Source organism: Monodelphis domestica, chromosome 5 (genome assembly GCF_027887165.1).
Source record: "Monodelphis domestica isolate mMonDom1 chromosome 5, mMonDom1.pri, whole genome shotgun sequence".
In the NCBI taxonomy this organism is placed as follows: domain Eukaryota; kingdom Metazoa; phylum Chordata; class Mammalia; order Didelphimorphia; family Didelphidae; genus Monodelphis; species Monodelphis domestica.
The window spans coordinates 84,821,791-84,849,323 of NC_077231.1; the positions used below are offsets into that span (position 1 = coordinate 84,821,791).

The following is a 27,533-nucleotide window of genomic DNA, read 5'->3' on the forward strand; positions in this document are numbered from 1 at the left end:
TAAGGGGCATGTGCAAAACTGGGGCCTCAATATGCAGGTTCCTTGTTCTCCATTGTTCACCATGTCATCATTTTTCAGGGAGAAGTCTTCCAGAATTTCTAGATTGGGAACAATGGAAGACCACTTATTATAAGTTAATTATTTCTTAAGAATAATATAAGCATTTAACAAATAGAAAAGGTACAAAGCTGATGCTTAGTATAAAATGTTAAAGATCTAGTACTGAATGGATAATTGAATGATCTACAATTTGTGCTTGATTACTGCTGAAACTATAGGTTTTGCAGTTGATATTTAACTAGGGCTAACTAGTGATAAATAAGATTCAGAGTATGAGGGTCCCATTCCTATTATTGCCCCTTACTTTCCATTGCCAGCCCACACCAGTTTCATTTCTTCTCTGCTGCCAATATACTCATTGAAATAATTTATAATATAATAGCAAGACAACTTGTGACTCAGAAAATGAGATCAGGATTCTACACCTTGACTGTAGCTTCTTTAATCATCTGAAAATAAGAGACATCAATGCAATCCAAAAGATATTTGCTGACTTTAAAAAAAAAATTTTTTTCCCTTCAATTATATGTAAAAACAATTTTTAACATTTTTTATTTTTTTAATTTTGAGGCAATTTCTCCCTCCCCCTGTCCCTGAGATGGCAAGCAATATGATAGAAATTTCACATGTGCAAAAATGTAAAACATTTTTCCATATTAGTCATTTTGTGGAACTCAAAAACAAAACAAAAAAGAAAATAAAACATTCAGTTTGTATTAAGGATCCATCAGTGCTTTCTCTGGAGGCAGATGACTGCTGACTGTATTTTAACAGTGCTTCTTTTAAATCTGTGTTGAGACTTGCTGTGTGTGTTGTAATGGAGGAGAATGGGAGGAAGGAGGGAAAAGGGATGAGAGTGAAAGGATTTGTTTCTTTCCTCCTTTACTTATAGGGAGAGATAAGCCAAGTCCTGTCCCTTTGAAAAGAGTCTGGCTCCACGGGGGTGTTATCTGGGAGATGGGAGGACAGAAGACTAGAGTGGGATTGCCTCAGTTCAGTAGCAAGATGCCTCCTTCAGAGGATCCCAGGGCTCCTGAGGTCAAATCTGTCTTTGAGAGGCAAGAGGATCCCTTATTCTTCTGCTTCCCAAGGGAACATTAACTGTCAGCCTTTCAGGGGTTTAGAAATGGTCAGTTGCCAAGAAGATGTCAGTTTCCTTGGTCAGACAGTACTGAGTCACTGGGGTTTGGAAAATCAAACCCTCTCTTGGTGAGAAGTGTCACTCCCAAGCTTTTTGAGAGGTCACAGGAGAGTCTCAATGATTTCAAATCTTAATCCTCTTTGTTATATTATTTAAAGACAGGCCCAAACCCAAAGTCCTAAATTTCAAATGATTTATTGGGGTTGAAGTAGGAAAGGTTATGGCAGGGGTATTAGGTAGGAAAAATGGGAAGTGGGTAAAACGAAGCCCTAAAGATTTTCCTGTCTTGCAGATTGGTCTTTCAGAGTTTGGAGGCCAAAGGCTTCTCAGCCCTGACCTCTCCTTTTGCCAACTGCTTTTTTGCCCCTACTCTTAAACTAACTAGACCTTAAAAAGTGTAAGTCAAGGGACAAGTAAGGGAGAGAGAGAGATGTTCCAGAGAAGGATCTAGATGGCTCTGGTCAAAAACCCAAATCCACAATTCCCCTTGGAAGACTTTAGATAGCTGTAGTTGAGTCTTAGTGAAGATATTTCAGGGTCTCAGAAGGGAAAGCAAGTCTCAAATGAATGGGCTTCTCAGCTTTCAGGAGATCCACCCTTCTCCACCTCCCAGGCTGGAAGTGGCTGTCTACTGGTTTCAAAGTTCTGATTCCTCCTCAGAACTCTCGGCTTTTCTTTGCCCCTCCTCCATCCTCTCTTCAGCTAGTCTCTCCAAGAGACTGGTTTCTCTCCTAAATGCAAAATCTCTCTTCCCTTATTTTACAAATCCCCCTTTTTGTCTTGTGCATTTTTTCAACTAGACAAGGCACTGGGGTTAAAGAAGTGACTTAATGTTCTTAAGACTAGGTTTTTATCTATTTTTGTATGCCCCCCAAAGAAAAAAAACTGTTTAACCTAAAATATCTTTTACACTTAACTAACTCTAAATCTAAGACAGAATTTATGGGAAAAATGTTTGGGTAAATAATTTCTTAGTTACCTGGAATTGATATTTGAATAAAGGTTTTTCGGCCAACAATGTTTTGGAACAATTTGCAACAATTTAATTTAAAGCTACTTGGCAACAATCGCTTACTGTTACATTTGAATCATAACTTTGCAAATCCTTATACTACTTTGTTTTTGTTATTTTTCCTACTTATTTTATAGTGTACATTTTTAAATTTTAAAACATAGTGAGCCTTAAAGACTTTGTTTCAGGATGTGGGCCACTAACACACAATATACAAAGTGGATGTGATCAGAAAGATGACTTTGCCTATTGAGGACCAACATCAGGCAAGGATAAAACATAAACATCTTTGCTTGAGATATTCTCAAATGTCACAGTATGTAATATCCAGAGTCCAAAGTAGAAGAGGGGATTTCCTACAGATGGTGAGGTTCTCCCCCTGTTGCTGTTTACAAAGTAAACTGCTAATTGCATGGGGTCTTTGAACTCTACATTGAAATGCATGATCAATGAAAGTAATTAGCCTAGGTATCTGCAACTTGCAAAACTGATGACAAACATGACAGTGACAATATTATTATACAAATTCTAACAGGCAGTTGAATAACCTCAATGAATTCATCCATTGCATGAGTCAGGCACAGATTTAAATAGGTGAAGAGATACCTCTATCACATTTGGAGAACTTTACATTTCCAATAGTTCTAAATCCCTCATTGCCACAAAAATGCATCCTTTTAATGCCAAAGGGTCAATGATGTTCTGGATTGTGAATCATGGAATATCATGCTCACGGAAAAATCATAATTGGTGACCCCGAGGGCAATGGAAAGATGCATGTGTTGGTGGAACTGTGAATTGGTCATGCTGTTCTGGAAGGCAATTTGGAACTTTGATGTAAAAATCATTAAATTGGTCCAGTTTTAAATACTTCTAAGCCTACAACCTGAAGAGATTAAAGAAAGAAGAAAAAGATTCATATGTACAAAAATATGTATGGTACCAAATCTTGGAAATTATAACTAAATTATGATATGTGATTGTTATAGGATATTAAGTCATGAGAAGTAACAAAAAGGGAAGTTTCAGAGGAAACTATAAAGACCTCTAAGAACTAAAGAAGAGGGAATTAGAAAAAAAATTTATGCAATAATATAAATATTGTTATAATTTAAAAAATCTTTGCCTTGCATCTTAGAATCAATACTGTGTATTGGTTCTAAGGCAGAAGAGGCTAGTAGAGTTCTAAGGCAGTAAAGGCTAGGCAATGGGGGTTAAGTGACTTGTCCAGGTCACCCAGCTAAGAAGTGTCTGAGGCCAAATTTGAACCCTGGACCTCCTGACTCTCAATCTACTGAACCACCTAACTGCCCCCTAGTGATAACAGTATTATAAAGAAAACCTTTAGACTGGAGAAAGATGAGAATTCTGAGGAGTGCAATGCCATGCCTCACTTCCAGAGGCTGAGGCTGGAAAATTAAACATGGTGATCTACTGCATGCCAGGGGTGTGATCGGCAGAAAATGTAGGATAAGACATGATTTTTGGATATGGTCAACATAGCAATTTATCTTATTAAACTGTGCTTAATTGTTAAGGTTTTATTTTTAGTTTAGTTTTTAATTAAAAATTTTTTGTTTAATCAAAGGATTGGAGGGGAGAGAAAAATAACAAAAAAGATTCATGATGGGAATAATAGGTTGTAGGATATTACCAATAAATTTCCCTAAGTAGCAGCAAAAAAAATATATTCAGGGATGTTTGTGGCTAGGAAAGCATTGGTCATGCAGTAAGGGAGAGGGAAAACAAATGCCTGATGTGCCGAGTGCTGCACTGGTAAACATGAAATAGAACAATCTGAAAGGCTTCAAGAAGCTTGGGATGGAATGAACGTCTGGAGGATTTCTTGAAAGGCATGGGCAAGGATGGCAAAAGCTTGGAACATGGGGAAGGCTGCAATCCACACTGGAGGAAGGGGCATCCACATTCAAGATGCTCTTCTATTATATATTTTTAGATCATCTTGAATCATTTATGCTCTAGCAGTAAAGGGGAAATAGCATCAGCATTGAAAGAATCTTATCTTGAACTTCAGTAAGGAACATTTCTTCTCTGAAATCCAGATAGGCGAGCTTCTCAGGGACTTGACTGCTCCAGATCCCTGATAGTAGCAGCATAACTTCTAAATCATTCAGTAGTGTAATTGGAGCACAAATATGCTAATCAGTAGCATAAATGAGGGATGAACTTGACTTTTAATCATCCTTCTTTCTACTAAAGTGTTAATTTGGCAGTTTTAAAAGGAATCAGTACAAAGAAAAATGCTTTCTACCTTCTACAAGAACCCAATGTACAAACGGCATCCAATTTATTGCCCCCAAATGTTAATTCAAAGCTGATGGATGATGTTTCTGAAATTCCTTCATCAATTTCTTTTTCTGTTTGAAAGGGATACTGGAACTGATGTTAATCTCCTGTATCAACTGTTGAAGCTGTTCATTTGTCCTTTGTTTTTGCTCTTCATATTCTTCACGAGTCAAACGCTGACAAAATGTGAAACCTTAAGATAAAAATAGGCAGTTTGGAGAACAAAATAAAAACATTTATGTAGGTCTTGTAGTACTATACAAAAATGCATTTATGAACAAGACTGCTTTATGTTGAATCCATTGCAGCCACATTAAGTATTATCATACTTAAAATGTACAATTAGGGTTAAATGATTTGCCCAGGGTCTCACAGTTAGGAAATCTGAGGCCAGATTTTAACATAGGACTTCCTCTCTCCAGACCTAGCCCTCTATCTACTGTGCTACCTAACTGCCCCCCTGGGATCTAAAAATACAAATGAAATTATGACTAAGGAAAGGACAATAACAGTTAACACTTCTATAGTCTTCTCAGCTTTGTAGAATCCCTTACAGAAGATATCTGGTTTGATCCTTACTACAATCTTATGTAGTAGGTGCTACAATTAACCTTGTTTTACCAGTGAAGAAAATGGAGGCCAAGAGAGGTTAAGAGAGCTGCTCAGTGTTACTAACTTTTGTGAAGTCTGAATTGGGATTCGAATCCAGGTCCCCCTGATTCCCAGTCCAATATTCTATTCACTATATCACATCACCTCTAGAAATAATTCTCAAGAGGAATTAACTGCTTTTTAAAGTTAGTGTCCTCGGGTTTTGTAGGCTTATTAACTACTATAGAGGAAAAACTCATTATAAATAAATCTCAAAATGTCGATGTGTAAGTCACTGCACAAGGAGATGGTGGTTATTCCAAGATAAAGAGGATGTGGTAAATTACAATGTCATGACACCACCACCATACTACAGCTATTCCTTAAAACAAAACAAAACAAAACAAAACAAAAAATCCTTACCATCTGTCTTAGAATTGTTATTAAGTAATGATTCCAAGGCAGAAGAATAGGAAGGGCTAGGCAATTTAGGGTTATGTGACTTGCCCAGGATCACACAGCGAAGAAGTGTCAGAGGCCAGATTTGAACCCATGACTCTTATCTCTAAGTCTGGCTCTCTATTCACTGAGCGACCTAGCTGCCCCCAAATATTTCTAATTTAAAATATATATTCATAGCCATCTGTCGTGATTCAGTGTTTGATTCTTTAAGAAAGTTCTAGAAAATCTGAACTGTACAAAAAAGTTTAAGATGAGGTTAAAACCATAACTGGCAGGAGGTAGCTTAAGTCTTGCTAATTTAATGAACACTTTTCCTTTGTGTCCCCACTGTGCTTAGCAGAGTGCCTGACACAGAGTAGGTGCTTAATACATGCTTGTTGATGGCCTGATTAAAATGTGGCTATAGGCAAATAGAAATAATATTTTTCCAATATACCATGACTTCAGGACTGAGAAGACAATGATATGACAGGTCTGAGACAAGGAAAATAGAGTGAAAAAATTAAGGAATTCTAATATGTTTGTCTTCATGAATGAATGAATGAATGAGTGAAAGTGCATTTACTAGGAGCTTACTATGTGGCAATGAACTGTGCTAAAATGATGAGAAAAGACATTAACTCAAATTGTATTTTGGGAAAAATGCATGAAAATAAAACAACCAGAAACCCTGCCTGCCTTCCCTACACCTGAAGAAAGAACCCCAAAGAGACTGATTTAATTTAGGGAAACAGAAAATTAGTCATTTTTGACCTTCTGGAAAAAAGGGATTTATAATATCTAATAATCACTTACTAGTCAGAACCATTTCTTTAGGCATTTCATTCTTATAATTTTCAATATATATCGGTCTAAATGTAGTCTTAAAATGAAACGCCTATAAAAGGAAAAAAAGACACATACACATAAAGGCAGATAGTAAAAAGTAACTGACTATAGGCCAACTTGGGTTTTCTGTGATAGGTTTTGGGGAAAGAGTAGCCTATACTTAGATTGATTAGGTGAATAGAAACAATTGGCACTCTCAGAAAATATTCCTTTTATTTTACTGAATCATTCATACCTGAACACTAAGAATCCCCTTAAAACATACTAGACAAGTGGTTGTGTGGTCTCTGACTGAAGACTTGTACGGAGGGAAACCCATTAAGTCTTGAAGCAACCTATTCCATTTTAGAGCAGCTCATATATTAGAATGAGCTAGGTGGCACAATGAATAGAGAGGAGAAAGAGAAAGATGGGGAGAGAGATAGACAGAGACACTGGTTAATTTCCCTTATAAGAGTTTAATCCATGAGGTTCTACACCAAGCAGTGTAGTACAATTTAAATACACTCTTCTTGGTTGGTGAGAAGCAGGTCCAGGAGAGGTTTCCTTTTTTGGTGCCTCCACTTTTCCTAGGGGACATGTTGTATTCCTCCAATAGAATGTATGCTCTTTCATAGGGGGGCTATTTTATTTTTGCATTTGTCTAACTAGTGCCTAACAGTCTCAGCACCTGGATGGTATTTAATATAGGCTTATTGATTGACTAAAGGATGGAACTGTTAAAGCAAACAGGACATTTTTAGTTGCTCTGCTTTAGGAAAAGAGAGCATTCCAGTAGATGTCAAGATAATTAAAAGTTTCAATTAATTTTAGATCATGTCCCTGGGCCAGCCTTTCCCAAATTCATTTATTTCCTTTTATTTTTTCAGAGGTGGCCTAGATAATCCTCATCTTGTTTTTGCTTCTGTGATCTTTACCCACATGCTCTCAACCTTGCTTCTTCCTTCTATTTCTTAGATTTCCTCACATGGAATAGCATGATTGTTTCTTTTTTAACCCTTACCTTCTGCCTTATAATCAATACTATGTGCTGGTTCCAAGGTAGAAGAGCAGTAAGGGCTAGGCAATGGGAGTTAAGTGACTTGCCCAAGGTCACACAGCTGGGAAGTGCCTTGAGGCCAGATTTCAACCTAGGACCTCCCATCTCTAGGCCTAGCTCTCAATCCACTGAGTTACTCAGCTGGGCTACCTCCCCCCAATCCCCCATGTTCTTAATGACAATGACTATACTCATTTCACTGAACTAATCCTCTGCCTTTTGAATAAGGCATTCCATTTGAGGACCGTGTTCTAAGTATAGTCCTATTGTACTACTTCTTGGTAATACCCAAGAAGTCAAATTTTCCTCTTTGCTTTGATATTTAGCATACCTTCTGTCTTAGCCAGATTTTGTACATTTATGCTAGATATTTGAAACCATGGCTCTTAATAGCTTAAAAAAATTTTTTTTTTAAATTTTAATTTTTATCTTATAAATTTCCTGGGAATTTTTAGTGCTCTTTCTATGTTGTTACTAATTTCTACATTTTTTCACTTGATGGATAAAATCTGGTAGTTTTCTGAAATTAAAGGTAACTAAAATTTTTTCAAATATGAATTTTAATAATTAGGATCAGAAGAACCAATTGTGTGTTCTGAGGATGATTTTAGGCATACTTGATGTGAGAAAGAAAAGGCACTGGGATGGCTTTTTTGGGCCCTGTTCCCTAATCCTTAAGACTATCCCCACACTTCCTAATAATTCCTCTTTCCCCAATAATATAGAAGTGAAGAAGTCAGAGTAGAAACACTCTAAGACAATATAAATCAAGTTGTCAAAAAACAGCTATGGAAGATAATCTAGGGATGCTATAGCAAAAGCACAATACAATGAAAACTGTCAGAAAGAATGAGCATGCTATTCTACTTGCCCTTTCGAAATAGGAATTAAAAAAAGTTGGCTTAACTGATCTACCTTTAATAACTTGAGAACACTAACATACTCACTGTTCCCTTCCTGTACCGGTGTATACTACCATTCCTGGAGTGGCAAGACTACTGAAACACTTTCTTTCATTTTTTAAACCCTTATCTTCTGTCGTTGTAACGACCTAGTAACAGACGGGCAAAGGCCAGGCAAATGAAGCTAAGTGACTTGCCCAGGGTCACATAGCTAGGAAATATCGGGTGGCCAGATCTGAACCCAGGACCTCCCAACTCTAGGCCTGGCTTTCTCTCCACTGTGCCATCTAGTTGCCCCAATAGGATAATCAGGTGCCCTTTTCCTTTATAAAGCCTTCCTGAATCTTCCATGCCACTGTCACATTTCCTGTAGACTTACTTGTATTTTAATGTATAATCCACATATTAATCACTTGTGTACCTGTCCTGGCTTCTCTCCCTACTGTCAGCACCCCCCCCCCCAGTTTCTTGGGGGCGAGGACTATTTTTATAACCTGAGCAATTCTGAGAGTGCCTTCAGTGTAGGAGGTACTTATGTCATAATAATAGCCTTACTGAATTTAAGTGCAAGAGGCTCAGTGCACTATCTTACACATGCATTTAAGTTTTGTACCTGATATAACATCTGGATCTTCTCCAAGAAGAAGGCTTTTGAGTTTCCTACTGACCAGGTCCAGCAAATTCAAAGGTGTCTATGTAAAAACAGATAATATTTGGCTCAATTAGAGTGAAGAAGATAAAATGTGGTTTCTGTCCAGAATCCATAAACAGCAAAACCTAACGTATTACTGTGGGTATAGTAGAAAAAGTAAATATGTAGAGTCAGAAAGACCTGGATTCAAATCTGGCCTCTGACATTAGCAGTGTGACCATGGTTGGTCCGTCTGTAAAATAGAGATAGTAGGGGTAGCTAGGTGGGTTAGTGGATAGAGCACCAGGCTTAAGAAGTCAGGAAGTGGGGGCAGCTGGGTAGCTCAGTGGATTGAGATCCAGACCTAGAGACAGGAGGTTTTAGGTTTAAATCTGGCCTCAGACACTTCCCAGCTGTATGACCCTGGGCAAGTCACTTGACCCCCATTGCCTAGCCCTTACCACTCTTTTGCCTTAGAACCAATACATAGTATTGACTCCAAGATGGAAGGTAAGGGTTAAAAAAAAAACAACAAAGTCAGGAAGTCATGGGTTCAAATTTGACCTAAGATACATCCTACTGTATGACCCTGAGCAATTCACTTAACTCTGTTTGCCTCGTCTTTGCTCTTCTGTCTTAGAGCTGTTACTAAGACAGAAGGTAAGAGTTTAAAAACAAATATTTTTAAAAGCCTGGAGAAATCTGATCGATGCCAAGAGTCTAGAAGGCTGAACAAATCAGCTGCCTCCTGCCACAGAAGGGGTGGTCTAAAATTGCAGAATTAGGACATGGGAACTTGCTTTGCTAGAATAAATGAACTTGTTATGAAATTTTTATTTTTACTCATCATTGAGGGTAGGGGGGTAGGGCAGAGGGAGAGAGAAATGAGAAATACTTGTTAAAACAAATACCTAAATAAAATAAAATAGCTCGGTGCAAATGTGCCAAGGGAAGATAAAAAAGGTACCTTAAGAAGTTCACAGTGGTTCTCTAGCAGAAATTGGACCAGTTGCTCAGTCTGTTCTTTTGGCAATGACTTGTCTTGAAAAATGGCTTTAGAAAGCATTTTCATGACCACTGTTTTATTATCATACTGCAAAAAAGAAAATAAAGCTAATAGGGCGCAACAATTTTCTAAAAGAATGATAGGAAAATGCCAAACCATTCACATGTCAAATACTACTCTGACCTGTTTTTGTAACTTGTAGCCATGAGGGTCTGCTGCTGCAGCCATAAAGGTCAGGAGTCTGCGTAATTCTTCCCTGACGTTGGGACACAGCAGTCTCAGATAGAGCTGGGATGCTTCTAGAGCCTCTGCTTGTTTCCCATTCTCTGTTACATGGGTTAGAAACAGTTCAAAATGTACATCAATAAATGTAGCAATAGATGAATTTTAAAAACCAGAGCATGCTCTAGGACAAAAATCACTAGAAAAAAAAAGCTACAAAATTAAGCACGACTCAGTTTAAATGTTAAAATTGTGTGGCCACTTAAAGACCTTGAAAAATTGTATTAAATAAAAGTCACTTGAGGGGGCAGCTGGGTAGCTCAGAGGATTGAGAGCCAGGCCTAAAGACAGGAGGTCCTAGGTTCAAATCTGGCTTCAGATACTTCCCAGCTGTGTGACCCTGGGCAAGTCACTTGACCCTCATTGCCTAGCCCATACCACTCTTCTGCCTTGGAACCAATACACAGTATTGAATCCAAGATGGAAGGTAAGGGTTAAAAAAAAAATCACTCGACAGTCTGAATCTTGTTAAAATGTCATGAGATTCAAGGGGCAGCTGGGTGGCTCAGTGGATTGATAGCCAGGCTAAATGACAGGAGTTCCTAGGTTCAAATCTGGCCTCCGACACTTCCTATGACTCTGGGCAAGTCATTTATTAATCCTCACTACCTAGCCCTCACCACTACAAGGTATTGAATATAAGATGTAAGGGTTAAAAAAAAGTCACCAGATTCAAAACACATAAACTATAAAATTCAAAAGTAATTAAAAATTTCCATCTTCAACTTTTAAATGTAAATATACCTTAATGTGATAAAAAGTTAACTTAAATGAACTATTTCCTTCTTGAAATTTCACTTACCCAGAAGTTCAATGATTCCTGAATGAACATCAGAATAACTGTCATTAAGTAAACACTCTCTCTCTTGATTGTAATACTTTACTATAACATCAAAGAATATCTTCTTATGAATACTCAGTTTTGTTTCTTCATTGGCATTCTGAACTAACTGCTGACTAACCATCACTATGAGCTGGTCAGGGAAATATTCCAAGCATTCAATTGCTGCGTTAAGCCAACTGTCAATCCTAGAAAAAAAGAATAAACATAGCTTAATATTTCTAGCTAATAATTTTTAAAAAAGCATTATATACATATCTGTCATATAAACTTTAAAATTGATTAATTAATTTCTAAAAGTTCTTACCTTCTGTTTAAACATCAATTCTAAGACAGAAGAGCAATACAGGCAAGGCAATTAGAGTTAAGTGACTTGCCTAGGGTCACACTGCTAGTTCGTGTTTGAGATTAGATTTGTTACCCAGATGTTCCTGACTGTTAGCCTGGTGCTCTATCCGTTGTGTACCCATTATATAAATGTTCATCAACAGTGAGAAATATTTCAAATTCTCAAAGTAATAGATTTGATTTATTGTCCAACAGTTTATATGCCTTATTGAGACAATGTAAATGTTGGACCCAGGATTAGAGGAGAGAGGGCAGGATTGCCTTTGGGAAACCACAGAGCTCCTTTAAGGATCCTCCACTACTCCCAGAAATGAAAGCCTCTGGTTTTAATATCAGCGTTCTACTGGTGCTGAAAAGGTTGGCGGGTGTCTCCAAAGAATCAAACCTGAGTGTTACTCTGGGGGCAGTGGAGACACACCTGGTGGGTGTAAGCAGAGGGCAACACAACCCATACTGAGCTATGGACAAGAACCAAGGAGAGGGTGCTATTAATGAGATGCAGGATTATTCCTTAAGGAATCAGTAATCAAAGAATATGAATGAGAGTTCTCTAGGAATAACTGTAAACTATTAACAATCATATGAGTGAATGTTCCACATCACTGAAAAGAAGACATATAAATCAAAATAATCCTGAGGTTTTCTCCCACATTTAGCAAAGATGGCCAAAAAATGGGAATAGTTAATGATGATGGGCCTGTGCTGCTGCCTTGGTGGGGAGCTACAATTGGTTCAAACATTCTGGAGAGCAATCTGTAATGAGGCTATGAAAGTGCCTAAAATGCCCATAGCCCTCAACGCAGAGAGCTCACTGCTAAGTGTACACCCCAAAGAGGTCAAAGACAGAAACCTTCCGGACACACCAAGATATTCACAGCAGCACTTTCTGTAGTAGCAAAGAACTGGAAACAAAGTAGACCAGGGCAAGGCTAAACAAACAGAATAGGTCATTACTATGCTGTAAGAAGTGATGGACTGAGGGCACCAGCCTGTCAGACTTTAGCTGCTTATTTGATTGAACTCTTTTTATTCTCTTTCTTTTTTAATTGCAGGACAGGGGAGGAAGAGAATGTACTTGGAAATGAAAGTGATGCAAAACCCAAAAGATATCAATAAATATTAAGGAAAAAATGGACCCCAAAAGAGGAAGCTGGATCATTGTTGGATGATCTAATGGGGCTCTAGTGGCATCTTCATATATCAAAGGAAGGATGGAATAAGACCACATCCCTGGAAGGATCACAGGATCACTGAGAGCCTTTTGGTTCAAATCCTTTATTTTAAAACTGAGACCCAAGGAAGAATTGTCAATGAGACCACAGATCCACTTAAGTATTTCAGGTCTAAAAAAATATCCCCAAACATTATAATAAAAACACTGAAATGCTAGATGAAAACCATGTTTGATATTCTTATATATTAGAGTAACGAGCAACACAGGCCAAGGCCAATTCTGAAAGAGGAAAACTTTTATCTGCCATGATTTTAGAGCCCACAGTTCAGCCAAGTTGGATTCTTGATGTCTAGATCTATCTATCTATAGATAGACACACACACGTGTAGGTTTGCATGTATGTGTACACACATGTATGTTTATATAGGTATATAGACATGTGCATGTATACCAACATATATGCTGAATATGGAAATGTGAGAGAATTCACAGAAACTATATTAGAGGATAAATGCCATATTCTATTGTGTGTATTGCTATACAACTTATAACATCAAATGCAAAATACGAGCAAGAAAGCTTTTAGTCACAGCAATAATACTAACTACCATTTATGTAACCTTTTATCTCTGAGAATTAAGATGCATACTTACTCAGACAAGCTGAGGCCATGAATAACTTCTCTATCTAAGCAAGTATTTGAGATGATAAGATCTTCCTCTTGGTTCAAATGAACATTTTGTCTTTTAACTGGAGGCTCTAAAATCCTTTCTAAGATTGGAAGGTGAATTAATTGGAGGATTCTTAACAATGTTTGCTCTTTCCACACATCTTCCACAACTTAAGAAAGGAAAAGGAAAAAAAAATCATCACTAAGCCATTCAAATTAATAATTTAATTCTAATCAGGGATTTCTACTAATTAGCAGCAGTTTTTGGACCTGTCCTGTGATTTTGAGAAGCTCCCAGTGAGGAGACTTTCTTGGCTAAAGTGGATCTTAGCAACTGCTTTTCAATTTGTCATGAGTTTCCTGGGGACAGTAAGAAGCCAAATGACTTGCTCAGTCTCATAGTCATTATATGCCAAAGGCTAGATTGGAACCCAGGGTTTCCTGGTTTCAAGGCCAGCCCTCTCTCTCCACTTTGCTTTTTTTTGCCTCATAATATGGGAAATGGAAAAAAAGAAAAAAACTCTCTGTACACTGTAAGAATATACTCTGAGGTGAAAGGATGTGTGTAGGAAGCAAATGACAATTTTAAATAAGAAAACTATAAACAAATGCAGTTCAATAAATGATTAATCAGGGGGCAGCTGGATAGCTCAGTGAATTAAGAGCCAGGCCTAGAGATGGGAGGTCCTAGGTTCAAATCTGGCCTCAGACACTTCCCAGCTGTGTGACCTTGGACAAGTCACTTGACCCCCACTGTCTAGCCCTTACTGCTCTTCTGCCTTTGAGCCAATACACAGTACTGATTCCAAGACGGAAGGTAAGGGCTTACAAACAAACAAATAGATAAATAAATGAATAAATAAATGACTAATCAAGTCTCCTGGGTCCAAAGAACTGATATCTTCAACATCAGTAAGGCAGGAACAATGCAAGGACCACTGTGGTGGAGATGATGGAAAGCTGCAAACCCTTGGCTTGAAGGCTGCCTCCCAACTCATTCCACTTCCCAGATTGGTGCCTGGGGAGCTCCCTCCCTCTCCCCATTCTCTTTCGGCTCTCTGCATGAGTCAGTGGGAGCCTGGCTCCATCCCCAACGCTAGTGCCTTCCCCTGAGATGGCTTCATGTTCACATGGCAAACTCTATACATATAGTTTAATCCTGTCATCTCCCTGGTTAGAAAGTGAACTCCTTGAGGGCAAGGATTCTTTTTTTGCAATTACTTGCATCCCTTCAGCTCATGTACTTAAAAAACGCTTAGTAGCCATTGGCTGACTGACTGATGCTAATTCCCTCACCCTGAGTAAATCATTTTACTGCTAGGATTCTCGAGTGCTCGTATGGGTAATGAGAACAATGATGCTTGCAGTATCTACTCACAGGGCATTCAAATAATAGGAACAAGCATCTATAAAGAACTTCAAGGATCACAAAGTGTTTTACAGATGGCACCTTATTTGAGCTTCATAATAATCCTGGGAGGGAATGCCATTTCTCCTATTTTACAGATGAGTAAACTGTGGCAAATGGAGGTTAAGTGACTCGCCCAGGATCACAAAGCTAGTAAGTGTCTAAGGTAAGATTTGAACTCAGGTCTTTTTGACTTCGAGTCCAGTGCTCTACTACTATGGTACCCTATAGCTACTAGAAAATACGCAGAAACCCTCTAAATACTTTGTCAATTAAAAAAAAAACATATAAGGAAATTGCTAACAGCAGTATATTTTAAGTTGTAGAGGGGATGATGTAAGAAAATGAAATTTAGAAGGCAGAAGAAAGGGTCCACCCAACAACTGACATGGGTCTATGGCAGTATATGGAAGCCATATGGAATCAGGTCAGATCTGTTTGGGTCCAGGGCCAGAAAAGCTTCCATTGCCAGTGCTCCTTCTGGGCCTGCGATGATCTCACACACATACTCTTTCTCTTTCATCTAATTACTACCACCAACCTGTGAAAGGTGACAGGACAAGTCATATCATCCTCATTTTCCCTGAAGGAAATTAGGGGGCAGAAAAGGTCTTGTTCAGAGGTACACAGTAAGAGACAGGAAGAGAAGTGAAGTGTTGTTACTGCAAGACCCACGTCCTTGTTTTCCTACCATGATGTCTCTCTAAAATGATGGGATTGGATCAGATCAGGATTCTTAATCTGTGGTCTCCAAATTTATTTTGAAAAGCACTGTAATATCACCTGTTTACTCCATAATCTCAAATCTTTTGTGTTTTCCTTTCAAAAAACATTACTCTGAGAAAGGGGTCCATGGGTTTCTTAAGATTACCAAAAGGGATCTATGACAGAAAAGGTAGAGAATCTCCTCAACTATATGATTTATGAAGTTCCTTCTAGTTCTGAAATTCCATGATTCTGCTTTTTAAGAAAGCTTTATGGGTTGGCTCCTTAAAGCACCCTCTCTGAAATCTATATTCATTCCGTACATACATCACACTGTTTAAGTAAATATCTAGCCCAGAATCAGATCGCTATTTATTCAAACTGGCATTCTTCAAACAGGAGTTTATCCACTGACTTGTGAATTGAAATGAAGATACTATAAGGCTTAGTATTGATATAGCTATCTTAAAAAGTCAATCTGATTGTTTTCTTCCTTGACAATTCTTTCTTCCACACCTGCATTTTATGTAATAGAGAAGAATGATGGTGAAAGTAAAGAGATACACTGTATAAAACATAAAGAGAGCCACAGGTTCATGTGAAGGTTCTTTCCAAGACAAGGCAACTTATATATGTTTGAAGGAAGCAAAGAAGTCAAGAAGAATAGGATACTAAAGATGAGAAAATGAGACAGATTCCTCTAGAGCAGGAGAAAATGGGATTGAAGTTAAGGGTTGAAAGGTCAGGGAGACCATTTTCTCTGATCTGACCAAACCTAGATCAGATTCATCCCATCTAGCCCTCCATGAGGACTCCAAGGCCAGGCCAATGCAAGCATTCTGCCATCTGCTTTGCTGCCACAAATGTAATTCTCTTCTTACAATTTCACCTTTTGTTCAGGGAACAATCATCAAATCAGTGATCAATGAGAGTCAAATCATTGCTCCCGGAAAGAGTGTGACAATCTCCCATGGCTCCATTCACAACCTCTATGACTATTTTGATCAAAGAACCCTTTCTGGACCACTGTCTGTATTCCCCCTGTGGAATATAAGCTTCTTGGGGACAGAGGCTGTCTCACTTAGTAACTGGTACATGGTAGGCATCTATTAAATGTTTATTGATGAGAGGATAAAGTAATGGAAAGAACATTGGATCTGGAGTCAGAGGACCTGGGTTCAAAGTCTGTCTCTGATATGTATTACTTGTATGACTTTGGGCAAAGTCACTCACTGTGCTGTGCCTCAGTTTACATATTTGCAGCATGGGAATAGATGAAATGGGCTCTGAGGTTTAATCCAGCTCCATATCCAGGATCCTATGATCCTCCCTATATTAAGGTAAGGATGAAAAAAAAAAAAAGACCATTGTGGCTTAAACTTCAAAAACCATTTATTAAATGATTAATATGGAACTTTTACTTTTATTATTTTTAAACCTTTGCCTTCTGTCTTAGAATCAATACTATGTATTGGTTAGGTGAGGCAATGGAGGTTAAGTGACTTGCCCAGGGTCACATAGCTAGGAAGTGTCTAAGGCCATATTTGAACCCAGGATCTCTTGTTGCACTGAGTAACCCAGCTGCCTCTAGTATGGCATCTTTAAAGAGCTTACATTCTAGTGGGAAGAGAAGGTGTACTCAATTAAGTTAATTTAACAGATATACAAAGTAATCTTCAGTCAAGATCACTAATAATGGACAGGAATCAAGATGGGTCTTTGTGTAAATGATCCTTGAATTGAGCCTTGAAAGTACCAGGGATTCCAAAAGGTGGGGACAAGGAGGGAGAGTCAGGACAAATACACAGAGACATGAGATGGAAGCATATATATGGGAAACATCAAGTAAATCTGTTTGGCTGTAGGACACCAGCTGAGAAATAATCTGAAATAAAGAGGGAAAGATGAGGTGAACCAAAATGTAAAGTTAAAAGAAAAAAGATCAAATCTATATCATGAGCTTTGTAAGGGCAGGTTGCAGAGGAAAGATGGAACATGTGGAAGAGAGAGAGACTGAAGGAAATACAAGGACTGGATTTTGCAGAGTTTTTTCATGCAAGAAGGAGATAGAACCCTGGCTGCCAACAGGGGATGGGAATGGAATCTCCAGGTAAGAAAAGCAGGTGATCAGTTGGGGATACACCCTTTTTTCCTTTTGAACTGAGGAGAAAAGGAGCAAAATTTCACTTGAGTTTATCTGGCTACAAATCCCTCGTTGAACTGAAAAGATCCAGACTAACCATCTGTCTTTAGTTGGATAGACTTTTTCCCTTTGGGGAAGGCAATAGCCTACCCATCAGAAGATTTCCTTCAAAAGCTCTCTCTGTCTCAAGAAAATACATCATCTTGAATACACAAAGATCTTAAGGTCTTCTGGGACTCAGTCCCCAGACTTGAGCTTCAACCCCTGAAGAAACTCTAGGTGGAAAATAGATTAGGGACTTCCTGTTCTCTTTTCCCTAACTTACTATGCCAAACCTATCCTTTAATAAATAGATCTTTTAACTTATTGATGGGCCAGACATCTTCTTCAATGTACTAAAAGGGGATCATAGATAATAATCAGCTAAAGAAGAGAATAGTAATAGAGATTGAAGGGGATTTTCTATTACCCTTCAGCTCTGGTCAGAGATCCAACTCCATTTTCTCTGGGACAGCCCTGCCTGGGAGGGGAGTGGTGTGTCTCTTTATCTGTTCCCTCCCTCTCAGTTACTTATCAAACTTTGGTTCCTGATTCCCTGCTAGTACAGCATTGAAAGAAGAGGTGATTGACAGCCAGAGACCATTGGTAACAGAGGATCATGGGAGAAGGTTAACTTGGGGGAGCTCCGAGAGGAACTTGGGGGTTTCAAGGTGGACCAAGAGCCTGACCAAAGACTTTCGGGTGTCCAACTCCGGGATTTCTCCCGAAGAGTATTTCACCTTCATAGTACTTCAGATAACATCTAACTAGAGAGTCAAAATCTCTTTGGACTTGTGAGAGTCTAGGACTCTCAGCCAGAGAGGGCCAGACCCTCCCTTAGCCTATTGCACTTGCCCTGTTTATTCCTTGGTCCTATAAATATTAAATTAGGAGTGAGAGATAAGAGGGAAGTGTGAATCTTAAAAATTCTCAGACTCTACTTCAGAACACTTGGTTAAGACCATTCCCCATTTTAAACAATGAAGGGACTTAGTCAGGAATGTGAGAACTCTACTCCACCTATACTTAAGCATACTTTAGGGGAAAATAAAGTTGTAAAATCTTTACTGAACAATGAAAAAGTACTTAACTCATACTTATAGTGAAGCAAAAGCCTTAAGCTAAGTCTATTTTTAGAAAGGTGCTAAGTACCTATGAAGGCCAAATTAATCACTAAAGGTTCAAGCAAGCTTAGCAAGAGGTGTGAGGTTTTAGTCTACTCAGGTGTGAAATTACTCAAAAGTTTAGTCTACTCAGGTGTGAATTAAGAATGGTCTGTCCTTTGGAAAACGTCTACTGTGATTGGTAGATGTGAGAACTTAGGGGAGGTGACATAGGAGAAAATTCTCTTTAAAAGGAAGTCAGAAGTTGAGAGAAGTGCTCTCTGAGGAGGGCAGCTTGCCAAAGAAAGATTCAGCCTTGATAGCTGAAATGGAGCTCAGGAGCTGAACTGGTGGGTCTCTCTGAACACTAGAATCTTGCTTGGGACAAATCTTGTGGTGAGTGGATTAAAGACTGACTGATCTCTCTCTTAAGGCTTAAAGCCTAGGGCTTGGGCCTAGGCTGACCTGGGCTGGCCTAGCCCTTTTCTCATTGTTTCCTCTTACTCTCTCTCTCTCATTAATTCCTTATTTGTATTAATGAAAATCTCCATAAAAACCCAGCTGACTTGGATATATTTCATATTTGGGATTTTTTCCCTGGCGACCACTTTATATTTGATTTAACTCAAGACAATGTCTTGGAACCATATTTCGGTGGTCACAATTTATGCCAACCACTCTTTTAAATGTTACAGAAGGGGAGGTGAAATTCTGGATTTAGATTTACAGACACCAGAACCAAGGACCTCTTGGGGTTAGAAATCAGGGACCCCAATTTCCTCGTTCCAGCTCCCCATCTTTCCTTACATTCATTGCCCATTAAATCATTTTACTTGCAGTCAGATATTTTCAAGTGGCTTGTTCAAGGAGCTAAGAGAAAGCATCTTGTTGAGGCTACAGATCAGCCATAACCGTGTGTAGATCAAGACACCTCCCCTGCTGAGTTAGAAGACTCGGGGGAGGCTTGTCCTTCTAGCCATTTCGTGCAAGGGAATTGGGGGTACCCCTTACATCATCTGATAGGGGAGACTTTCCTTCATCTCTCCATCACCCACCCATAACAGGAGACCCCCAATTTCTTAACTAACACCCCTTGTTATTAGCACAGCCCAGGAAGAGTGAGAGAGAATAGGAGCCTCTTCATCTAGGCTTCAACCATTCAACATCTCACCTCCTCCTCAACTAACTCCTTTAGTCCATCAAATACCATCCCCTAAGAAACATCAGTGTCTACTTCACAAGTAATCATTACAGCTTCAAAAGCCAGGAGGGTCAAATTATTATTTTTTTTAAAAGGAAAGGAGAGATCTTAGTATGTGTGTAGTCACAGATAAGCACAAGTAACAGATGAAGAAATGAAAAATTAGGGAGCAGTTTTAAAGGGGTTAATTTCTGGAGAAGATGGTCTGAGATCAAGGGCAGACAGTCTCAATCTTGCATCCATATTTTCATGAATATTTTAGCACCTCTTATAAGTACTTCACAGTGCAGAGTTCTGTAGGTCAGTGATATCAAATAGAAACAAGGCCACTAAACAGAACACAAGAATCCCTGTAGGCCACATAAAATGTAGAAGTATTTGTTTTATTATACTTTTATTTATTTTGTTAAATATTTCCCAATTATATTTCAATAAAGTTTGGGTCATACTTCGGAGTATTATGGACTCAATGTAGGCCTCAGATTTGATACAGGATACAAATAAGCTTAAGATATAGTCATTATCAGGGTAGCTGGGTGGCTCAGTGGATTGAAAGCCAGCTTGAACATAGGAGGCCCTTGGTTCAAATCTGACCTCAGACACTTACTGGTTGTGTGACCCTGGGCAAGTCACTTAACCCCAATTGCTTAGCCCTTACTTGAAAAGTAAAGCACTTGCTTTTCTGTCTTCAAACCAATACTTAGTATTTATTCTAAGACAAAAGAAAAGTTTTTAAAAAAAAGATATAGTCATTTCTCTTAAGGAATTTATAATCAGTTTGGAAAAAGAAGGCATGTGGCTCTCCCCAGTTATATATCAATATGAGAGACAGCACATTATTCCAAATGAGCAATACTGATGACTGCTATAAAGTTCAAAAAAGAAATCCTTTAATCTACTAACAAGTGCTATAATAGTTTATATTATACATAATAGTTATTATATGATAATAATGGTTATATTAATAGTTATATTGATATATTACCACAACAATATAATACTAACGAGTCCTATAATGGTTCAAAGAAAAATCCCCAGTGGCTGGATATTAAAGTTTATTTCCAATAAGCAAATATTTACTAAGGGCCTAATATATACAGAAAAATGTATTAGGTACTGAGGTAAGTGCAGCATTAAATAAGGCATGGTCCCTACCTTCATGGAGTTTATGGCCTAGTAGAGGATGTTAACTTGAAAATACAGAACTTCCAAGCAGTTAGAAAACCCACTCTTTAATCAGGAAAAAGGGATAGGCTTATTATTTGGTCATTATACAGAGTCAAAAGCTAAATACCACAAAGAACCAAAGGCTTTGAGACTCTAGGAACCACATCCCTGGGAGAAAGCACTGTGCTAAGTACCAAATCTGAAGAGAAATAGAACTTAGGAGTCTCTTTATATCCTTTTGGGAAGCCTACAGAGACTCACCATAAACAGGTGTGTGACTCTTTGCAGTTAATAGCTATGGAACAGTCAGCTGTTACAAATCAAATGCAAAGGTCAAACTAAGAAAATGGGCTTCATGAGAGGAAAACTTTCATCCAATAGAGAAGTCTCCAAACAAAAAGGTGCTTAACATTCAAACCAAAAGAGGAGTGCTTAGTACTGGTGTTTCTCAAAAGTAAGGGTAGACTAAGTCATGTAAATAGTCACATTGACAAGGGATACCCCTACTTAGTACTTGAATGACCATAATTTCATCTTCACTGACAAAGCTTATAATTCCTCTGTGATTTAGCTTGTATAAATTCCTTGAGAGATGCTGTGGCTGAAAAATTCATAACGTTATGTATATAGGTGATGCCTGAATGTAGAGTTTGTCTTTGGTTAACAGAAAATACAAAGCAACAAAATACTCATACTCTAATCTTTCCTTTTCTGTTGGTAAGACCTGCCAAAATTTATAGTCAGCTGGTTGCCTTTCTAGAACTCTCTACACCTTAATGAAACATCAGAAGAATACTTTGGTGGAGGAATTAGGAGATATGATGCCAATAATACAAAGAACACATAAGTGTACAATGTATCATGTGAGACCTGAATGGGGAAAGGTCACTACTCTCTCAAGGGATGGCTTACTCAAAGAGTAGCTGAGTTAGACTTTAAAGGATAGGCTGCAATTCAATAGATAAAGAAGATAGGGGAAAGAATTTCAAGAACAGGGAACAGAGTTTCACTGAAGATGTCCTGCATGGTGGATATATGTTAGAGAAGCTGAAAGAAAGAAAGGTTATTTTCCATAGCAGTCAAGGCACTGACAAAAGACAGCCTTGGTGAATTCAACCCAACAAGTTACTGAATCCCTAAAAGATGAAATTAGAAACAAGGTGATTCTTTGAGAGAAAGAGGAGTGACATTGGGATTTCAGACTAGAGGAAAGAATTTACTAGGAACTTAACAAGAGATGAATAAAAGGATTGTTGAAGAGCAGCAGGGGCTAAAATGAAACTTAGTAGCCTCAACATGGATTTTTCTGTTGCAAAATTAAGATAGGGGAAGTAGATGAAATTTATGTGAGAAAAATTAGGTTAAGGGGGTTCATATAAGCTGCAGGACACCTATGATTTAGGACTCTAGACAAGACACTTTAAATGTTTACCTGAAGTTTGTATAGTTTTTTTAAAAAAAGGAACTTCCTAGTTATTTCATATATAACTTTCCCCAACTGGATTGTGAGTTCTTAAAGAGAAAAAGTTCTTAAAGTAACGATCTTATGTGCCTTCATATAATTGAAAGAACTCATATAATGCCTTGCATTTAGTAGGTGCTCGTATTTGTTTATAACACCAACAGAGAGATTACTGGATGGCCAACAACCCTGCTTCATTCTCTTCTGGCAAATGAATTGAAGGAGCTCCCTTATCTTCTGATGCCCAGACCTAGGCCTGGCAATGCAGACTAAAGCTGGGTGACTTCTATAGATAGCTTCACTGCTTATCATAAATTTCAATATTAAACTCAGGAACTTTTCAAGCTACAGATATTTGTTAACTATTTGGAGGTGGTACTGTTGTGAAGTAATTGATCCCAAATGACTCTCTGGAACTTCCCTGAAATTACAGTTAAGTGGCTAGGTGAGAACTTTAAATTACTGTAATTTCTAGCTTCTCCACAAAAATCCTGCTCCAGTGTCGAGTAGACTGGGTTTTCAAGGTGACTTCAGCAGAACACAAACTCTAACAGGCTTCATCCCGACTGATGGCCTGTGTGTCCACTCCCTAAGGACTAGTCTAGCTGACATCCAAGGGGCTCACTGCTATGAATGTGAGCAACAAGTGATGAATTTCTTGGCAAGAGCAATTCATCTAAGGAGGGGTTGCAAATTGATGCTATTGGAAAGAGTAGCCAACTGTGTGGATGAAATCATGGATCATTTCTTCCTCTTCCCTCCCTTCTCCTCTCCTTTCCTTTTTCAAACCTATAACTTCTTAGAATCAATATACTAAGTATAGGTTCCAAGGCAGAAGAGTGGTAAGGGCTAGGCAAATGAGATTAAGTGATTTGCTCAGGATCACATAGCAAGGAAGTATCTGAAGCCACATTTGAATCCAGGGCCTCTATCTACTGAGCCACCAAGATGCCCTAATCATGGATCTTTTGAGGCATTTACCAAACATAAAATGGATCCTTCATTTTGGAATAAGGCTACCTTAGAATCCAATTTTAAAAACAACTCCTCCCCCCCCCCCTTTTTTTTCCAAGACTGTGTTCATTAGTGTTGCAAGTTCTTAGTGAAGACCTTCTACAATGCAGATAGGCTGTACCTAAATTTTTCTCTTCTACCCTAAATAAGATGGCAGTGGATAAGAACCACTGCCCATTCAGCCTGTTTCTGCTTCACCTTATTCAATAAAGATTTCAACAGATATTTTTTTTTTAAACCCTTACCTTCTGTCTTGGAGTCAATACTGTGTATTGGCTCCAAGGCAGAAGAGTGGTAAGGGCTAGGCAATGGGGGTCAAGTGACTTGCCCAGGGTCACAGAGCTGGGAAGTGTCTGAGGCCAGATTTGAACCTAGGACCTATCTCTAGGCCTGGCTCTCAATCCACTGAGCTACCCAGCTGCCCCCTTCAACAGATATTTTATCAAATCTTAATTTCAAAAAAGCTCTTCATTTTTTATTTGTACTCTTATTCAGTTTGATCAATCACTATGTAATTGCATCAGAGATAAAATAGATACATATTCTTAAGAGCTAACAGTTGATTTTAAGACCTAAATATTTTGTTATGGCTGTTTCATTTTTCAGGAAAAGAAATCAATACAATTAAAAAAGTTGTGTTGTTTCTCTGATAGACATTAGGAAATCATATGGAATGATGGCATTTAAAAAAAAACAAGTCTGAAGAACCTTTGAACATAGGAAAATTCCTTATTAGTGACTTATTAAAATACACAAGTAAAAAAAAGTAACCTCTTTGCAAACTAAAATACTACTCATTTCCCTTTATAAAGTGTAGCAATTCAGTTCTGTGAGAAAGATATCAAAAAATCCTGCCCAGTTAGGCTTTTTTCTAGTTTTTAACTTTAGATATTTTCTAGTTTACTATTTTACAAAGAGGTTCAAAAAAAGGCTTTAACTAAGAGGCTTAGGTTCTATTTTTGGTATTGCTGGTAACCAATAGTGTGACCTTAGACACGATGGCCTTAGGTGCCTCATCTGTAGTAGAAGGGGATAAGCCTGTATGATAGCTAAAGGTCCTTTCCAGCATGAGGATTCTGGAACTTCATGTGTATGGTATGTACCAGAAGAATTTTGCTTCTGACATGATGAATTATCTTTACTTGCTTTGTTAATCTTTTGAAACTCAATTTACTATTGGTTACAGATTATGTCTATTTAGACAAATGCTACAAAAATGAATTTGTATAGTAGAAACAATGTGCTGTTCTGAAGAGAAACATTTTATGAGATACAGTATATACCCTGCATCTAGATGCCCTAGCAGAAAGAGGACAAAGGAAATGCTAACATTTTTGATCTCTCTTTATTTAGTCATTAATAAAGAGGATCTTAGATGTTCAGGGGGAAAATGATAAAAAAAAATACTTCTTTACACTTAAAAGAGTTAAAAATCCATACTTGGTTTAAAGTAAATTTCTTGAAGTCAAGGGTTGTCTGTATATATCTCCAGTGCCTAGCACACTGTCTTGGAAATAACAGGCCCTTAATTTTTGCTGAATAAATTGGAATAAAGTATACAACGTCCTTTTTTCACCGTGTAAAAGAACATCATGTAGCATCCTATAGCTATCCTACACCTTATATTACATTAAGGTTTATACAAATGGCTTATGCCATATCTAATTACTACTACCATAAACATTTCTGTTAAGCACTTACAAATACAAATAAATCTTCAATTACCTTTTTTTGAAAGTACTTGGACTGGTTTGGCAACTGTGATATCTGGAAGGGAAGATGTATGCCCACTTATAGTATGAATTAGTTCTTCAATTGTCTTCTCATCAATTTCTTGGGCTAAAGGATTCGAAATCATTTCATCTTCTACTCTACTAAAAACAAAATATATTTATTTTTCTTCACTTAGAAGCCCATTATGTTTAAGATTCATATTCTGCAGTACTGAATTATTACTAACCTGGAGAGTCCTTTTGCTTTTACTGGATCAAGCCCCATATTTTTAGGATGGTCATTTCTTTTAGATAAGCCATGAGTGGGATCATAGCCCAGAAACCTATAGAGACTACTATTTGTATCTTCAAATTCCAATTCCTTTTCACTTTTGAAAAACTTTATTCCTACTGGTTCAAATATCTTATGATCCATGAGAGCCTGGCAAAGACGCACTCCATTTAGACGGGAGATGTCAGTGCTGCTTAAGGATATATTTTGCATAAGATGACCTAACACTACATCAACAGCATCTGAACCTGTAAAACAGTCTTTGTAAGATCTGAAATGTTGTCGTCTTCTTTTTATTTCCACTTGCGTATGAAGAGAGTGAATGATACCATTCCACAGCCGAGTAGCTTGAAAAGGACCGGAGCATCCTGGAAAAACATTTAGGCATATGCTGAGGAATTGAGATTACTCAAATTTATGTAATTTCATTTATTTTTGTGAACCTTATGTTGCTCGTGAAACATATTCTTGCCAACTTCACAATAAATTTCCTTTCATATCTTATACAAACTATGGAATGTTTGCAATTTGTGATGGTGACCCACATTTAAAATATCTATACAGTAAGATTTCTCTACCAAGATAAAAACAGCACTCAACCTGTGTGGCTAAACTTCTTTGATTTCAGATTCATTGTCAGGATTCTGGATCTCTTTAACATTAGGATTAATTATGGAACTAGGACAGTATAATTTTCATTATGCATTTATACCAAGGTTGGCATATCAAGCCAATCCTTATAACCTTATTATGAATTCTGGATACTTTAACCCCTTTCTCCTTTCTTTTTAGACATTTTATAGCACATTCATTAGACAATGTATTAGAATAGCTCTGCAGGAAGCAGAGAGGATAGAATCAGTCCAATCTTCTAGTCAATCTTTAAAATATGCAGAGCAAGGAACGCTGAAACTAAAGGGGCCTGTTGGCTTTTAAGGCTCCATCTTATTTTTCTTTCCCATGATGTGGGAATAGAGACACATAACAAAAAAGCAAAGAACTCTCCAATGCCCTTAGACAACTGTAACAAAGGTCCAAATAGAGCAGCAGAAGAGGGCTCTCTGACCAATGCTGTTCAGCTTTAGTGCATTTCAAAATAAGAGCTGCCCACTTTGGAACCACTACCTATGGGCAGAAAGGAGACAGTGACTAAATCCCTAGAGTCAATCAGGGGCCAGGTGAAGGAGCAAATTGAGGCTGGATAGGGGGAAGAACTTGGTAGGAGGAGGCTGGGTAGTACCAGGATGGGGGCTGGGATAGATTGGATGGTCAGAAGGCAGGCTAGCGAAGGAGACTGGGCAGAAATGGGCAAGAGGAGTAGCTAGGCAAGAAGGATGGGGGAATCCTGGTTTCAAATCTGACCTCAGACACTTCCTAGCTGTGTGAACCTGGGCAAGTCACTTAATTCCCACTGCCTAGTCCTTACAGCTCTTAAGTCAAAATGTGAGGTTTAAAAAAAACATATTATATTGAGACCAGATGTTCCTGATTGAGGCTGAGCGGGGATAGGTAAGTCTTAGATCTAGGAAAGAAGATTGAGGTCTTTCAGGGCAGGGGGAGGGGTTATAGAAGAGGATGGGAGGGGGAGATAAGATAGCTGGGAGAACTGGGCAGAGGCCGCCCCCGGTAAGGTTGGGTGAGGGCGGGGCCAGACGGGAGGAGGCAGGCCTAGAAGGGAATGGGTGGGGCTATATGGGAGTTGGGTGGAATTGGACAGAGCCGCGGTCGAACGGGGGCGGGGCTAGGCCTCCTTAATTTCGAGGAAATTGAATCCAAAGTCTGGGCACCACTTCCCTCCAAAAAAGTTTACCTGTGATAACTGTTTTTCTCTTCCGGGTGATACTGCTCCCGGCGCTGAGCCGGAACCGAAGGTCTTCCCGTCGTGGAAGCCGGAGCTCGCTCTGGCTGCTGAGCCTGCGGAACCGTGGAGTCAAAAGAACCGCCATCATACTCAGACTCCTCCTCTCCCTCCCCTCACTTGGCACGCTCTCCG

The 27,533-nt window shown here is 38.5% G+C and overlaps 2 protein-coding genes across 4 annotated transcripts in view; one reads left to right on the forward strand and one right to left on the reverse strand.

The window, feature by feature from the left end:
• ACTR6 (actin related protein 6) overlaps positions 1–12,840 on the forward strand; it is a 39,843-nt gene extending 27,003 nt beyond the window's left edge. The window contains exon 12 of the transcript XR_008912127.1: positions 12,503–12,840. The gene's annotated coding sequence lies outside the window, so the exon portion shown is untranslated. The remainder of the gene's footprint in view (positions 1–12,502) is intronic.
• Positions 578–27,489, reverse strand: DEPDC4 (DEP domain containing 4). 3 transcript variants are annotated; one of them, XR_001624759.2, is made up of 10 exons: positions 27,351–27,489; positions 25,497–25,908; positions 25,262–25,410; positions 13,278–13,464; positions 11,064–11,290; positions 10,163–10,305; positions 9,941–10,066; positions 8,956–9,034; positions 6,369–6,450; positions 4,505–4,713 (listed from the first exon to the last, which is right to left on the reverse strand). XR_001624759.2 is itself a non-coding variant. In XM_007503269.3 (9 exons), the coding sequence occupies exons 1-9, from the start codon at positions 27,487–27,489 to the stop codon at positions 4,538–4,540; spliced, it is 1,635 nt and encodes a 544-aa protein (XP_007503331.1). In that variant the 3' UTR covers positions 578–4,537. The 3 variants fall into 3 exon arrangements, 2 of the variants coding, with proteins under 2 accessions (XP_007503331.1, XP_007503330.1); XM_007503269.3 differs by lacking the exon at positions 6,369–6,450 and having other exon boundaries at positions 578–4,713; positions 25,262–25,407; XM_007503268.3 differs by lacking the exon at positions 6,369–6,450 and having other exon boundaries at positions 578–4,713.
• Positions 27,490–27,533: the final 44 nt, after the last annotated feature.